General features: G+C 44.0%; 1 protein-coding gene across 7 annotated transcripts in view; it reads right to left on the bottom strand.

Annotated features, from left to right (window-relative positions):
- The window catches only part of Vps26a (VPS26 retromer complex component A), a 37,021-nt gene extending 20,902 nt beyond the window's left edge, over window positions 1–16,119 (bottom strand). Inside the window, exons 1-4 of one of the 7 annotated variants that reach the window (XM_076557166.1) lie at window positions 15,171–15,389; window positions 14,443–14,496; window positions 14,001–14,028; window positions 7,459–7,608 (exon numbers count right to left, since the gene is read on the bottom strand). In XM_076557166.1, coding sequence (XP_076413281.1) covers window positions 7,459–7,536 — 78 coding nt within the window. In that variant the 5' untranslated portion in view covers window positions 7,537–7,608; window positions 14,001–14,028; window positions 14,443–14,496; window positions 15,171–15,389. Of the gene's footprint in view, window positions 1–7,458; window positions 7,609–14,000; window positions 14,029–14,442; window positions 14,497–15,082; window positions 15,422–15,447 lie in introns of those variants that run through there. The other 6 variants (XM_076557165.1, XM_076557164.1, XM_076557167.1 and 3 more) reach the window with 6 other exon arrangements.
- Between the last annotated feature and the right edge of the window lie 292 nt (window positions 16,120–16,411).

The raw sequence follows: 16,411 nt of genomic DNA, 5'->3' as shown, positions 1-16,411 counted from the left end.
TTTGTTTAAAAGGTGATGAAAACTGAATTTAGGGAAGACAGGTCTATTTACACAATATTGGCTCAAACTAATAAAGCAGTCTCAAAGCTCACATGCCAGCATATGATATTCTGTACATGTCTCAAATAATGCTATCTTCATGATTTATTGAGGGACTGAGAGTGTATACTCTTTAGGACAAACATGTCAATGTACCTTCTACCATTTACATTGTCACAGGAAAACGGCAAAACATTTGTATATTATTATTCCTCAATACTGTGATGATCTAAGATCACGTTTCTAAGTTCTGCCAGAAGAACACAGTCCATGTCCACGCTAATGAAAGATACTACACAAACATCCCTCACCTAAGTTGTTCAGCTGTAAACCATAAGCTCAGACTAAACATACACCTTTATGCACTGCTGCATTTTCTGCTGCAAAAGGAAAAAAGCACCTTTCAGTGTGGGCAGCCCCCAGGTCATCAAGCATCAAGTCCCTGTCCACAGACAAAACAGTAAAAATGTCCAATAAAAACAAGCTAGAAACAAGAAAAAATTGACTTTTATAATAATGTCACTTTGAAATAATTGCCAATGATATGAATTACAATGCTTTATCTTAATGAACTCTAACAGGGTCTCAATTTTTTCCTTCTATGGCAGAACTCCTATTTACAGACCCAACAGTTTTGACAGCAGCACCTAATTGTTTTGACAGGAATTGTTTTTAAGCAGGGTATAGTAGTGCACACCCTTAATACCAACATTTGTAAAGCAAAGGTAAGCGGATCTCTGAGTTCAAGACCAACCTGGTCTACATAGCAAGTTCTAGGGCAGGCAGGGCCTGTTGAAAATTAATAATAATAATAATAATAGTAATAGTTTTTCCACATAAAAACAATGCCCTTTTAAGGCCGCTATCTGAAAACTTCAAAAATAAAGGAGAATGAGCCTCCTAGTTCAAAGTGAGTTTTTACTTTCTGCCCTTCTTTATAAATTTATAGTACAAGGTACAGAACAGAACAGAGAAGAAATTGAAGCTGGAGACAAACAAAAATTGTTTTCATTTGCAAAGGTATTTGTACAAGAGCGTCAAGACAACGCAACAAAAGCGATTCTCTTTTCAGTAAGTGGTGCTGGGGCAAATGGGCGTCAACACTCAAAAGACCAGCACTGAAAGACTGCCTCACACCAAACAGATAAAGACCTGTACACCACCAAATTCTTAGTAGAAGACACAAACACAGCTTCAGGACCTTCACTTGGGCTGTGTTTTATTTTTCTTCCTTCCTTCCTCACTCCCTCCCTCCTTTCCTTTTTTGTTTTTGTTTTTTGAGACAGGGTTTCTCTCTGTAGCTTTGCGCCTGTCCTGGAACTCACTCTGTAGCCCAGGCTGGCCTTGAACTCACAGAGATCCGCCTGGCTCTGCCTCCCGAGTGCTGGGATTAAAGGCATGTGCCACCACCGCCTGGTTAGGCTGTGGTTTCTTAAAAGCACAAGTAATAAAATAAAATTTAAAAAATAGATAAACTGGGGCTGGCGAGATGGCTCAGAGGTTAAGAGCACCGACTGCAGCACCGACTGCTCTTCCAGAAGTCCTGAGTTCAATTCCCAGCAACCACATGGTGACTCACAGCCATCTGTAATGAGATCTGGCGCCCTCTTCTGTATACTAAATAAATAAATAAATCTATAAAAAAAATAGATAAACTGCACTCCATCAAAATTTTAAATTTTTGTGTTGCAGAGACACCATCAAGAACTAAGTGGTATTGGTGCACGCTTTCAATCCCAGCATTTGGGAGACAGAGGCAGGTGGATCTCAGTGAGTGCCAGGACCGTTATACAGAGAAACCCTGTCTTGAAAAACAAACAAAGGAACTGGGAAGCCACCAGGCACGATGGTGCACACCTACAAACAGTGCTTAGGAGAGGAGCCAAAAAGACCAGCAGTTCAAGGTCAGCCTTGGCTGCATGAGACCCTGTTTCGGAAAAGAAATCAAAACCATGAGCTAACACCTCACACTCAGACAGACACAATCAGAAAAACTATCCACAATCTGCCTGGGGCGACACACACCTATCATCCCAGCACTTGGAAGGTGGAAGCAGAGGCCAGCCTGGGCTACAAAAGACTATCTCAAAAGTAAAAAAAAAAAGCCGGGCGGTGGTGGCGCACGCCTTTAATCCCAGCACTCGGGAGGCAGAGGCAGGCGGATCTCTGTGAGTTCGAGGCCAGCCTGGGCTACCAAGTGAGTTCCAGGAAAAGGCGCAAAGCTACACAGAGAAACCCTGTCTCGAAAAACCAAAAAAAAAAAAAGTAAAAAAAAAAAAAAAAGAAAAAGAAAGAAAGAAAAAAAGAAAAGAAAGAAATGCAAGTGTCGTCAAGAATCAAGAAAAATTAGAGTCCTCCCTCCCTCCCTCAGTGCTGGGGAAAAGAGCGATGCAGCTGCCCCACAATGCTGGCAGCTCGTCCAGGGGAGCAGAGCTGGCACACAGCAGCAACTCTGCTCCTAAGAACACCGCTACAAACGGAACCCGACAGTGAGACAGGAAACATCTTTTCTTCCGAGGAGAGGGTCAAACAGGGCCTCCCTCTAACTCACTGTTAGAGTGTACTTATACTACGAGACACTCAGGCTAGTCTTCAACTTGCAGCAGCCATTATCCTGCCTCAACCTTTCCAGTGCTGGCATTACAGGTGTGAGCTACCACACCCAACCTGGCATATCCTTCACCACATGGATACGATAGAGCAGGACTAGGATTCAGAATAAAATGGATTTCTAACACATGCTATTACACAGGGGTCTTGAAAACATGCTCAACAGTGCAGTCACTAAAGGACAAATATCATGCAACCACTTACACAAAATAGCCACAGCACACAGCGTCAGGAAGCAGGTTAGAGGGCACCAGGGAAGAGCGGGGACTAATAGGATAGAATGTTTCTGTTTGGGTCACATCAAAACTTTGAAAACCCAGTGTGATTAAATTAAAAACACAAGTAATGCCATTAGGCTGTATGGTTACAATGACAAATTAGGGTTGACAAGACAATTCATTAAGTAAAGGCCCTTGCCGGGCGCTGGTAGCACATGCCTTTAATCCCAGCACTCGGGAGGCAGAGCCAGGCGGATCTCTGTGAGTTCGAGGCCAGCCTGGTTTACAGAGTGAGTTCCAGGACAGGCACCAAAGCTACACAGAGAAACCCTGTCTCAGAAACCCTCCCCCCCCAAAAAAAAAGTAAAGGCACTTGCCACCAATATTGCTGACCTGAGTTTATCCCTAGAACCTAACAGGATGGAAGGAAAGAACCAATTTCTAAAAGTTGTATTACGATCTCTATACACATGCTGTGGCACTCACCCTCCCCTACCCCCTCATAAAACAAATGCTTAAAAAAATTTTAAGCTGGTGGGGGTGGCAAAAGCTTTTAATTCCAGTACACAGGCAGAGGTAGGCGGATCTCTGTGAGTTCGAGGCCAGCCTGATCTATAGAGGGAGTTCCAGGACAGGCTCCAAAGCTACACAGAGAAGCCCTGTCTTTTCAAAAAATAAATAAATAAATAAATAAATAAATAAATAAATAAATAAATAAATAAATAACATGAAAAATGCCTTAAAATCTTTGTTATGTATATTTTCAATAAAACATCAATACTGACAAAAATTGAATAGGCAAAATTTTCCTGTGATAAATCAGAATAACAAACATATATAATAATCATTATTAATAACCTTACAATGAGTTACTAATCTAAAAACCATAGAGGACTTCAGAATATCTAGGAATAATATGTCTGGTAAGTAAAGTCAAAGCCTTTCATAAAAGAGGATAAGGCGCCGGGCAGTGGTGGTGCACGCCTTTAATCCCAGCACTCGGGAGGCAGAGCCAGGTGGATCTCTGTGAGTTCGAGGCCAGCCTGGGCTACCAAGTGAGCTCCAGGAAAGGCGCAAAGCTACACAGAGAAACCCTGTCTCGAAAAACCAAAAAAAAAAAAAAAGAGGATAAGGGATCTTTCTTGAATAAAGCTAAAATATTCTTGAAATTAAAATATAGTTTAAGAGAGTGCAGTAGAACACTTGCTACCTTGAAAAGATAACGCTCAGTGAAAGGAACCACACCCAGAGGCCACAGTGACTCCATGTATATGAACGTCCGGAACAGGCAACTCCATAGAGGAACAAGCTAAGTTTAGATGAGAGATCTGCAGGTAGTGGCCACTGCTTCTGTTCAGAGCGATAACGTTCTGAAGTCAGCGGTGAAAGCTGCAAACCTCAAATCCAGCAGGCAGCAACTGAACTAGATGAGGGCCAACTCACGGTAACGAATGACAACTTCATTCGAGTATTTGAGAGGAATGACGAGGTTCCTGCCACAGATAGGCCAACAGCACAGAGCAAAGGAGCCAGAGCAAAGGAGCCAGAACTGACCCGCCTGACCTCTGCTTTAGGACCAAGGTGCCATTAGAGAACAATGAGAGGAAGGGTGACTTGTTCAATGCATGCCCTGGGTTACTGTAGGTCCAAGTGTGGGGACACGTTTGACTTTTACAATAAAGCAAAATCAATTTCAAATGAATTAAGAACCAGGACAGGACATATAATTTAAAAACTCGGGTGAAAGAAAACAGAATAACTTTGTGTCCTGGCTGTGGTTGGAAAATGCCTAAACTAGATCTGAAAAGAACAAAAAGGAAACATCAATCACCTGCTAATTAGAAGAGAGAAATAAAAAACTGAGTGGAAAGTCAAGTCAAGACAGCAGAGGGAATTAAAAAAAAAAAAAGCCTGGGCTTTAATCACAACACTCTAGAGGCAGAGGCAGAGAGATGTCTGAGTAGGACAGCCTGTGGAACATACTGAGTTCTAGTCCAGCAAAGGCTACATAGTGAGATCCTGTCTTTAGAAAACAAACAAAAGTGGGGGTGGATGGGGGAGGGGCACACACCTTCAATCCAAGGACTCAGGAAGCAGAGGTAGGATCTCTGAGTTCAAGGCCAGCCTGGTCTACAGAGTTGAGTTTCAGGACAGCCAGGGCTACACAGAGAAACCCTGTGTCAACTACTATCCTCACCAAAAAAAAAAAAAAAAAAAAAAAAAAAAAAGGAAGAAAGGAAAAGAAAACAACTCTACAACAAAATAAATAAAACCCTTTCTCCTCTTGTACACTGGCTCTCATGTAGCCTAGACTGGCTCAAACTCAAACTCCCAAATGCTAGGATTACAGGAGTGCCCGCCCCACCCCACCATACCCAGCTATAAAAGACTCCCATCAAAAACATACGAAAGAGGCCAGTGAGATGGCGCCGCAGGTACAAGCTCTTGTCGTACAAGCTCCAGAACCTATGTAGGAAAGGAAACCATGTCAAAAAGCCAGGCGTGGCTCCTAGCTGTAATTCCTGGCCCCAGCACTCCAACAGCCAGATGGAAGGTGGGAATGGGGAATCAGCCAGACCTTCACAGATGCAACCAGTGGGAAAAATAATAAGAAACGGCCTCTAAAACACGGCAGAGGCCAGAAAAGCTGTCCTCTGACCAACACAAGCTCTCTGTATGCCCAAACTTTCACATTCACACACAAAACAAATAAAAATAAATCTCAAATATATATGAAGCCCTACACACCAATATGAAAGTCAATTACGTAGCAAACTGAGCAGAACTTGGAAACAGTCAAGACAGTCTTCAGTAGGCGAATGGGGAAAAAAATCAAAACACCAGCATCCGTACAAAAGACACATACTCGTGCTTTGAGACAGCCTGCTCTACAGCTCAGGCCTGTCTGGAAATCACTATTTCTGTAGCCTAGGTATGGCAGCCTCATACCTGAAGCAACCCATCAGCCTTTTCAGCATGCCAAATGCTTGAAAGTATAGACCTGAGCCATGGCCAGCACAAGAGTACTATTTAATGTTAAAAACAAATGCGCTACCGATCACAAGAAGATACTGAGGAACATCAAATAGACATAAACACTTATCTAAAAGGGCTTCGTAAAGCATGATTCCAACTACATGGCATTCTGGGAAAGGTAAAATCATAGTGGCCATAGGCTTTGGAGACTGGTGTAGGTACAGGTGCCAGAGAGGCGTGACCAGGAGCAGCAGAGGGGAATTTGTAGGATAATTAAGCCATTCTGCATGATATTCAAATGATGATACCTAACAATATGCATTTATCAAACCCATAGAATATGCAACACCAAGCGTGAACTCTAACTAAACTATAAAGCAATCTACCAATACTGGTTCACAATTCATTGTTTTTTTTTGTTGTTTTTTTTTTTTTAAAGACAGGGTCTTATGTAATACAGGTTGGCTGGCACTCCCTAACAAAAGATAACCCTAACCTCCTTACCTCAGGCCTCTACCGCCAAGCATGGGATTACAGACACATACCACTATGGCTGGCTTTGGTTCACTAATTTTTAAAAATCTACCACACTAAACCTGGTGTAGTGGTTCATGAATTCAATTCCAGAACTCAGGAGGCTGAGGCAGGAAGACTAAATCACTATAGTCTGAGGTCAGCCTGGGTTACGTGAGCTTATCTCAATATACAACAATAACAAGCAAATGTTGTATTGTTATACTATATACGGAGGAGTGGTGAAGAGGAGGCAATATAAAGAAGTTTGTATTTTACCCAATTTTTCTGAAAATCTGAAACTGTTCTAAAAAATAAAGGGTTAGGCAAGTATGGTAGTCTATCCTGTAATCCCACTGTTTTAGAGGGGACACAGAAAAAGGACCACAATTTTAACACAGGGATTTTGAGACCAGCCTGGGCTACATGAGACAAGAAAGAAGGAGAGGAAGGATTTCACACATATTGAGTAAAGAAAAGGCAAGAGAGGCTAGACTGTTACAGAAGAAGGTATCTTAAATGTACCTAACCACACAGACACATCCCAAGAGCTGAGGCCTGGCCCCCAAATGAAGAAACAAGAACAAATGTGACAGAAAGACAGCATGGAGGGGCAAGCTACAGTCAGAGAGAACCCTTTGTACGCCACCCCGGACAACGACTCCATCTCTCTAACTCAACTTTATCTAAAGGAGAAATAAAAATGTTTGTGAAACGGGCGTTGGTGGCGCACACCTTTAATCCCAGCACTCGAGAGGCAGAGGCAGGCGGATCTCTGTGAGTTCGAGGCCAACCTGGGCTACCAAGTGAGTTCCAGGAAAGGCGCAAAGCTACACAGAGAAACCCTGTCTGGAAAAAAAAAAAAAAAAAAAAAAAAAAATGTTTGTGAAAGTCAAATACCCTGCCCCAAGACCCTCCCATGGAAAGCATCTTCCTGTTACTGTTCTTAATCCATCAAGGATTTTAGTTGACCTAAAAAAAAAAAAAAAAAAAAAAAAACTTTGTTTCTAACACAATCATCCAGATTTGGATACAGCACAGACTATTTTGATTACTGATTCTAATATCCTAAAATTAGGTAATTGGCCAAACAAAAGTTTACCTTTCCTGAAACAGATTCTCCGTCATAGAAGAGATAGTGTTTTTCGACTTTGCCATCTTCAGTTTTCATTTCTGCCATTTTTCTGGTCTCCCCATCATTAAGGGCAACATCGATCTCACAAATGGGACCAAAAAAGCCTCCAAGAAAACTCTAAAACAAAATTAAAATGCTCATTATTATCATGTTTAGCCAGTCACTACATTTTGAAATTCAAACTTAATTACTTCTATTTTAAAGTCAAGCAAATTACTAATCTATGAGTTAAAAAGTATTAAATTCTACATGAAAACCGAACAGAAGGGATCGCCTTAATTAAACGCACCTGCATCCAATCCCCAGCTCTGCCATCAAACCAAAGCAACGACCTGAACTGAGCACAGTGCGCACACAGTTAACACTGTATCTAATTCACAATTCGGAGAATAGACTTCATGTTATAATTTTTACCACCAAAATGAAAAAAGAACTTGAACGTGCTATAACGTCAATCATTTCCACAGGTAACCTACACAATAATCAAACACTAACTTATCAAAAGTATAGGAAGTCAATTTCTTACATGCAAGTGTAGACCCCTAAGAGACTTCCATCAGAGAAAACCTTGCACAGTCTAAAGTAACCCTCAAGCTCCAGTGTCAGCAGAGTGAACTAATTACCATAAAATCTCTGCCCTATCAGGTCTGGACAGAATGTGTTACAACACACAAGACGAGTAAAGCTGGCACTAACAAACATTCGAGACGAATGAAATTCCTAAAACATTTCCAAAGAAAACACAGAGGCACTGTAACGTCAGATAAGCGCTTCCCAATGACAAAGCTCTCCAGCTGGCAATGCAGCAGCCAACAATGAGCCGACATCTAGATACAGCCATGGACTGTGTGATCACTAACAACGACGACGACGTTCTAGTCTTTAAAATGTTAAGGGTGACAGCCTCCCATCACACCGGCCTATATCCTTTCTCATGTGTGCTTTCATGGGGTCCTTCTATGTTGCTCAATTTGGTCTCTACCCAGAAAGCTGGAGCAGTCCTCTTACCTCAGCCTTCAAGGTAGCTAGGTGCACAGGCACAACCCCCCAACACCAGTGCCTATCTATATGCCCCCTTTCTACTCTGTTCTGCACAAAAAAACCAGTGACCTTTTAAAAACATTCATCTAATCATGATGTTAAGTAAAGCAATCTCAAAAAGACAAATACTGCAAAATTCTCAAACAGAATCTCTATTTAACTACATGTATACACACACCACACACACACACACACACACACACACACATATATCACAAAAGCAGAGAGGAATTATTTGAGAGGAGGAAGAGACTAGCAAGGAAGGGAGGGAATGAAGACAAAGGAGAGTTAAGAAGGCCGCAAATATAAGCAAAGTACAATGATACCTAAGTATGAAGACGTCATAATGGGAGCTGGGGAGAGGACCTGAGTTCAGACCCCCGTACCCATGTGAGAAAAAAAAAAAAAAAAAAAAGCTGACTGTGGGTGTGACTGCTTGTATCCATAGCACACAACTCAGAAATAAAAAGAAAATGTCATAATGAAATTCTAATAAAATAAAAACCAATCTGATCACAGCACTTCTTTTAAATATTGCAACAGGCTGGAAAGCTTATAAAGTGGAACTACATTAGAGAGCAGTTTGGGGCCAGAGAGAAGACTCATTGAGTGTATGTGCCTGGAACCATGCCTTATAACCTGAGTTTATTAGCTAGGATCTGTATGACAGAAGGAGAAAACCAATGCCCACACTATGTCCTCTGACTTCCACACATGCACTGTGGCATGTGCGTGCATAAGCACGCACACACAATAAATGACAGCAAGTATTTCTTCAATTAAAAAAACTGTACTTTGGCAGTTGGCCATGGTGATGAATACCTATAATCTCAGCACTTAGGAAGCAGAGGCAGGAGGCTTACAAAAGTTCAAGGCAGCCTAGCCTATGTAAGTGAGTTCCAGGACAGCCCAGGCTACAGAACAGGACCTGTCTAAAAACAGAGGTAAACAAACAGCAACAAAGAACCTACAAAGCTACAGAGGAGCTGAGTGCTAATGTATGTATTACATATAAGTAATATACATATTGTTTCTTTGAGGCAGGGTCTCATCACATAGCCCAGGCTGGCCTCAAAAATCACAGGGACCCACCTACCTCTGCCTCTTGAGCTCTGGCATTTAAGGGATGGGCCACTATGCCCAACCCAGGTGCTAATGTATCTGATAATATTGTATCTGAGCTCTTGATGTTCACTTGGTGGAGTTCATCAATTTGTACAATTTTTTCTCATTTATTGTGTATGAGTGAGTGTTTAGCATGCACATAAGTCTGTGCACCATGTGCATGCCTGGTGCCAGAAGAGCCCACAAGAAGGCATCAGATCCCCTGGGAATACAGTTAGACAGTTATGAGCCATCATGTGGGTGCTGGGACTTGAACTGGGTCCTCTGGAAGAGTAGCCAGTGCTCTTAACCACTGAGCCATTGCTTTGGTTCCATTATGTAAAATCTTTATAGGTAATGATGACTTCAAATATATTATTTTAAACACACATACACTATATTCTCTGATGTGGCTTAGATAGACCTACCAGCTCTCCAGATACAATAGCCTCAAATGCAGAAGTTCATCAAATTTGCCCCCTCCCCCTTGTCCTAGAGCCAGGCAAAGTACTACAGCCTGACTCACTCAGCCTTTGGTGGCTGACTCATCTCTGTAAGGGCTTTACCTGACACCCTAGTGAAAACTGGATTCTGCAAGTTTTGGTCTCCAGGCTGAGGAGCTTTATGACTCTGTGAGACCAGATATTTTCTCCTTTGTTCATCACTGAAAACAGAGCCTAAAAGCAGTTTATAGTATTTGAAACAAGGCCTCAAATACCTGGGGAGTGTTAATTTTCAATACACACACACCATTCTAATAACAGAAAATAAGTGACTACGGTCAAGAAAATGGAGTAAAATCTCTAATTGTTGGTGACCCAAACCCTTCCTCAGAAGGTAGCAAAGTCTAAGTCTGGAACTCATTAAGCATCAGCTCTGTCCTAGGGTTGACAGATAACGACAGTACACAATCTAAGGAGCCTCCTGAGATTATGTGGGTCACAGGTGACCCAATGACCAAACCGTTCTCTCCCTCTCTCTCTCTCTCTCTCTCTCTCTCTCTCTCTCTCTCTCTCTCTCTCTCTCTCTCATAAATACTTTTTTATTTATTTGTATCTTTTTTTTGTTTTTTTGTTTTGTTTTTTGTTTTTTGTTTTTGTTTTTTTTTCCAAGGCAGGGTTTCTCTGTGTAGCCCTAACTATCTGGAACTCCTTCTGTGGACCAGACCAGGTTGGCCTCCAACTCAGAGGTCCACCTGCTTCTGCCTCCTGAGTGCTGGGATTAAAGACCTGCAGCACCACTGCCCATTTTTATCTTCATTTTTATTGTATAGATGTTTTGCCTGTGGTTATGTCTGTATGTGTGCGCCCGTAGAGGTCTAAAGAAGGCATCAAATCCTCTGGAACAGGAGTCACAAGTGGCTGTGAGCCACTGTGTGAGTGCTAGGAATTGAACCCAGGTCATCTCTAAGAGAGCAGCCAGTTCTCTTAACTGCTGAGCCACCTCTCCAGCCCCAACAGAAGGGACAATTTCAAATAACTAACTACAAACTAGTACTTTTGACATGCTCCGAAGACACACAGTAATTTTCTTTCTGTGATGATAGTTTTTAACTTTTTTTTTTTTTAGCAACATTACAAACAAACTCAAAATTTAATCAGAAAGCTAACTTTAATAAGAAAACTTGTATTGCCAGGCGGTGGTGGTGCATGCCTTTAATCCCAGCACTCGGGAGGCAGAGCCAGGCGGATCTCTGTGAGTTCGAGGCCAGCCTGTTCTACAAAGTGAGTTCCAGGCAAGGCGCAAAGCTACACAGAGAAACCCTGTCTCGAAAAAAAAAAAAAAGAAAAGAAAAGAAAACTTGTATTAGTTAAATATTTAGAAGAGAAAATAGCAGGCAGATGATCTGCATGGTCCACTCCCAGCTGGTTTTTTGTTTGTTCGTTTGTTTGTTTGTTTTTGTTTTTGAAGACAGGGTTTCTCTGTGTAGTTTTGGTACCTGTCCTGGATTTCACTCTGTACATCAGGCTGGCCTCGAACTCACAGAGATCCACCTGCCTCTGCCTCCCGAGTGCTGGGATTAAAGGCCTGCATTACAACTGCCTGGCCCGTTTTGATTTCTTTCAGGCAGAGAAGACTGAACCCAGGGCCTGTGATTATTATGTTCCACCACTGAGCTTGACCATCCTCTTCTGATTCCTTTTCCTCCAGCCTGAGACTGGGTCTAAGCTGCCCAGGTTGGCTTAAACTTGAGATCTCTCTTGTCTCAATCCCAGGCAACATTCAACACCATGCCCGGTGTCCTAGTTACCTTTCTGACACCAAGTCTTGAAAGTCAAAACTTCTTTAAAAAGCAAAACAGTAAACAGTGCATTTGTCCCCAAAGACTTCTGTCTGTGCAGCTCAAATCTGATTGCCTGATAGTTAGCAATTATCCACTGCGTGCAAGTCAGGGAGGCAGCAAGGGAGGGAGTGGGGGCAGGAAGAAAAACTGACAAGGGGGAAGACAATCTACCCACGGAGCTGCCCATTTGAAACAGGGAAACTGCCGGGCGGTGGTGGCGCACGCCTTTAATCCCAGCACTCGGGAGGCAGAGGCAGGCGGATCTCTGTGAGTTCGAGGCCAGCCTGGTCTCCAAAGCGAGTTCCAGGAAAGGCGCAAAGCTACACAGAGAAACCCTGTCTCGAAAAAACCAAAAAAAAAAAAAAAAAAAAGAAACAGGGAAACTGAGTCTGCCTTGTTAAAGCAAGGCAGCTGGTGGGAAAACAAGGTGGACTCCCCTTCCCACAGTGCCCCCATCAGCTCCTGTTACAAGACACAGGCAAGAAACGAAAATGATTCTCTCCCTAACTGTATACTCCCCAAAGCTCCTGAGAGGAAAGTAAGACTTGGAAGCCATGGAAGCTGTTTTACATATCAAATGAAATATGGCAACTTTCCCCCACATATATACTCTATGTAACAGGCAGAACGGCCTTCCCAATTTGAAAGCTGACATTTAAAGATGCAAATTAAGCACTATTTTAACAAAATTAAATTGCTCAGAAGATCCTTTTCAAAGCTTAGTACAGCATATGAAGAGGAGAAATGATGAGCAGCACTTTAACAAGGGAACCGCTCTCACTTTAAAAGCCTCCAATTATAGACATCTTCTACTGAACATTTTGACAACACAAGCAGAAAAACAACAACAAATCTGAGAAAAGAGCTTGTTTGCACCCAAAGACTTGGTTTGAACTGTTTTACTTCGAGATGTACACTGGGAGGTGGGAGGACCCCATAACCACCACTGCAGTGCAGCCCAAGCTAGCCAGGAACTTAGAGCAACTAACTCTCACCTCTACTTCCCGGCCTGCAAGCATGCGCCACCACGCCTGCCTCTCATTGATTTTTGTCTTACTTTTATTATTTATTTGTTTATTTATTGTGTTAAAGGGTGGCTCAAGCATGTCACAGCACATACGTGGAGGTCAGAGGACACTCTGCAAATTGATTCTCTCCTTCTACCACATGGGTTCTGGGGACTGAACTCGGATCATGTGGCTTATCATAACTAGACCCAACTTTTAAAATGTTTTAACTTGTTTTTCTGTAAGTGTATGAGTGCTTTGTAATGTATGTGCACCATGTGTATGCAGTTCCATTGGAAGCCAGAAGAGGGTGTCGGATCTCCCGAAACTGGAATTACATATAACTGTGAAGTGCCATGTAGGTGCTGAGATCCTGTGAGAGCAGTGAGTGCTCTTCCCCTCTGAGCATCTCTCCAGCTCCAGACACCAGCATCACATATTCAGCATCACATATTCATCTGTCCTTTTTTTTTTTTTTTTGGGGGGGGGGTGTCTTTGGCTATTGTGGTGGTTTGTTTTGTTGTTTGTTTTGTTTGCTTGGTTTCCTGGATCTCACTTGAAAGAAGCCAAACAAAGCACAAAGGATTTGAGACTTGAGGGCTGGAGAAACAGCTCAGTGGTGGATCTTTTCCCTAACTGGTGCAAAACCTTCAGTTGGCTCCTGAGAAACACACACACACACACACACACACACACACACACACACACACACAAAATCACTTCAGGAGAAATACTGTAAATTAATATAAAAGTTAAAACTCTTGGGTCTCAATGCCCTGCATATGGGCTAACAATACCTGTCATCTCAGCACTTGAAAGGTCGAGGCAAAAGAACTGCCACAAATTCAAGCCGCATTTGGGCTACACACACAGGAAATACCAGGCCAACAAGGTCGAAATAGCAAGGCCTTGCATTTAAAAAAGAAACCACATACACTCAAAAAAAGAAAAAGAAAAGAAACTGTTTCTTATAATTTAAAATCCCATTATTGAGCATTACCATCTAACAAAATCACACGTGGATACAGAAAAAAATTTAACAAAGTTTTTGGCCTCCATTTAAGAAAACTCACCAAGTCTGGTGGATGTAAAGAAACAGAACTTGAGGAAAAGGAAAAACATAATTAAATATATATATATGAAAAACTTTCATTAAGGGAAAAAGAAAGAAGAAATGGAGAGGGGAACCAAGGCTTCCACAATGTATTCACTGAGCCCACACACAATGAAACAGCAAATTCCCAGACATATATACATGTGTGGCCATTTCAAGGTTTTAAAGCTTTATAATTTCGTTTGTTTGGCCAATATTTTGAAAATAAAAATAAATTGCTCTTGAACACAACTAGAAGGACTAATTACAAATATAACCAAAAAGTTAAGAGAGCTGTTTATGCTCCTTTTCAAATTATAAACAATGAAAGAAAGGTTCCCTAACACCCAAATATTCCTTCTTACTTATTGCATTTGTAATTTCCACCTTAAACTAATTATCCGAACAAATCGTTAACTCACTCCTTAGTCTGAGCTGCAAGGGAGCGGACGGCGAGCCTTACAGTTTATCTGTCCCTGGGATCACCCAAAATAACGTGTTTAAGAAAAAGCTCCCAGAATGAACCTCCTCTTCCCCGTCCCCCCATCTCTAGTGAAAGCAACGTGATTTCTGACTTAAATTATTTAATCAAAGCAACGTTTTTTTTAAATAGACCCGGCTGGCTTGGTCTAAACTAAAAGTCCCAAGCAGTTTAGTGAAACTGGTGAGCTTGGGAGAGCAGGTGGCCCACTGAAGGCTCTCAGGGTGTACAGGCTAAATAACATAAGCCAAATGAGCTCCGATCTAAAGACGACTGTGGGCACAGTTAAACAGTACCGTGCCCAATGATGCTTCCCATTAAGTGTGGTTAAGTGCTCTGATTTTCCTCCCTCCCTGGCTCCCAAGACATTGCAACATCCCAAAGCGCTACGTTGTAGAAACCGCTGAGGGAAGGAAGTGAAACCAAGTGCTTAAATCGGCGTCTGGAGATAAATGAGGGTCCCCGCCGTTCCGACACCCTTTTCTCTTTCCCCTATCCTAGTCTACAAATGCCAAAAGCCTCCACCCGGGTCATGAAATCGCAGAAAGTCCCCAGATGCAGCTTAAAGAAAACAAGCGGACTTTATCGAGCTCGGGACGAGGGAGGAAGGTGAGCGGGTCTAGGCAGAGTCCGGAACTGAGGGTCTGGGCACGGGCTGTCCCCGGCTACCCTGGAAGGCGAGGCCGCGGGGCTCCGGCTGGGCGGGCTGCGGGTGCCCAGCCACGGCCCCCAAAACCGGTCGAGGAAGGCGGGCAGAGGCTCCGACATGGCCAGGACAGTGCGGCCGGCCGCAGGTGCTCAGGCCTGGCCCGGGACCGGGCAGCCGGTCAGGCCTCACCGCTCCGCGCCCCTTCCCTGCAGGCTCGGCGCCGCGCCCGCCGTTGGAGTCCCGCCGCGCGCACCGAGCCCCCGCAGGGGACGGCCGCGCACACCGCCGCGCACTCACCATTGTCGCCGCCGCCGCCGCCGCCGGGTCCCCCCACTTCACTTGGCTTTTCCTCCGGAGAACTCCCAGCCTGGCTGCCTGCGCCCCCGCCGCCCGTCACGTGACCGCAGGCCACCAGCCGCACGTGACCACTCCTTTTTTTTTCCACCCCTCCCTCCTCGCCTCGGGCCCCGCCCCCCACTGGAGGCCCCGCCCTCCGGGAAAAGGCCGTTTCGAGGCGGGGTTTCTTTGCCCCGCCCTTCGGGTGAGAGGCGTGGTCGCTGCGGGTGACGTCAGATGGGAGGGGTCGAAGAGCGGTCTCCCCCGTCCTGCTACCCTAGAGCTGTCTGTCACATGATGAGCAGTGCGCAGTGGAACTCCTCCCCCGGCACACCCATTTCCTCTCCCCTTAGAGAAGTTTGAGCGGCTGGGAAGGAAGTTGGGGTTTATGCGGGACGCGTGTCCTTGCAGGCTGGCTGCGTTTCCGACCTTCGCACCTTAATCTCACCTGAAGCGGTTTCCCGCCTCGCTCCCGAGAACTCTTGGCTTTTTCACCTCCAGAGAGACCAATAGGGAGAAAAACTAGTCTTAGAGCACATCCTTTGCCGTCCAGGGACGGCTCGCGGCCGTTCCCTCCAAGCCAGAGTAGCTGGGCTCACAAACGGGTTCCGCCCTCCTCCCCTCCGTAACAGCCCTTCCTAAAAGTTCCGGGAGAGTGCAAAACACGTCCCTACAACCACCGTGACCCAATCGCCGTTGTGGCGGCCTAGAAGATCTGAGGATGGATGGAATACTACGAAGGCTTCCGAGCTGAACCTTTACTCGAACTCGAGAGGGAAACTCTCCTCCCGTCCTAACAAAATTCAACGTGGCAAGCAGGTGTGCCAAGTCTGCAAGTCTAAAATGTTTAAAGGTTGATATGAGACCGTGGTCTCTAATCGCGACAGAATTCCAAAACTGGAAGTTTGGTGCTGCTACTGCTGCT

This window comes from Peromyscus maniculatus, chromosome 21, assembly GCF_049852395.1.
Source record: "Peromyscus maniculatus bairdii isolate BWxNUB_F1_BW_parent chromosome 21, HU_Pman_BW_mat_3.1, whole genome shotgun sequence".
NCBI classification, from domain to species: domain Eukaryota; kingdom Metazoa; phylum Chordata; class Mammalia; order Rodentia; family Cricetidae; genus Peromyscus; species Peromyscus maniculatus.
This window is presented reverse-complemented; position numbering and strand designations above follow the sequence as displayed.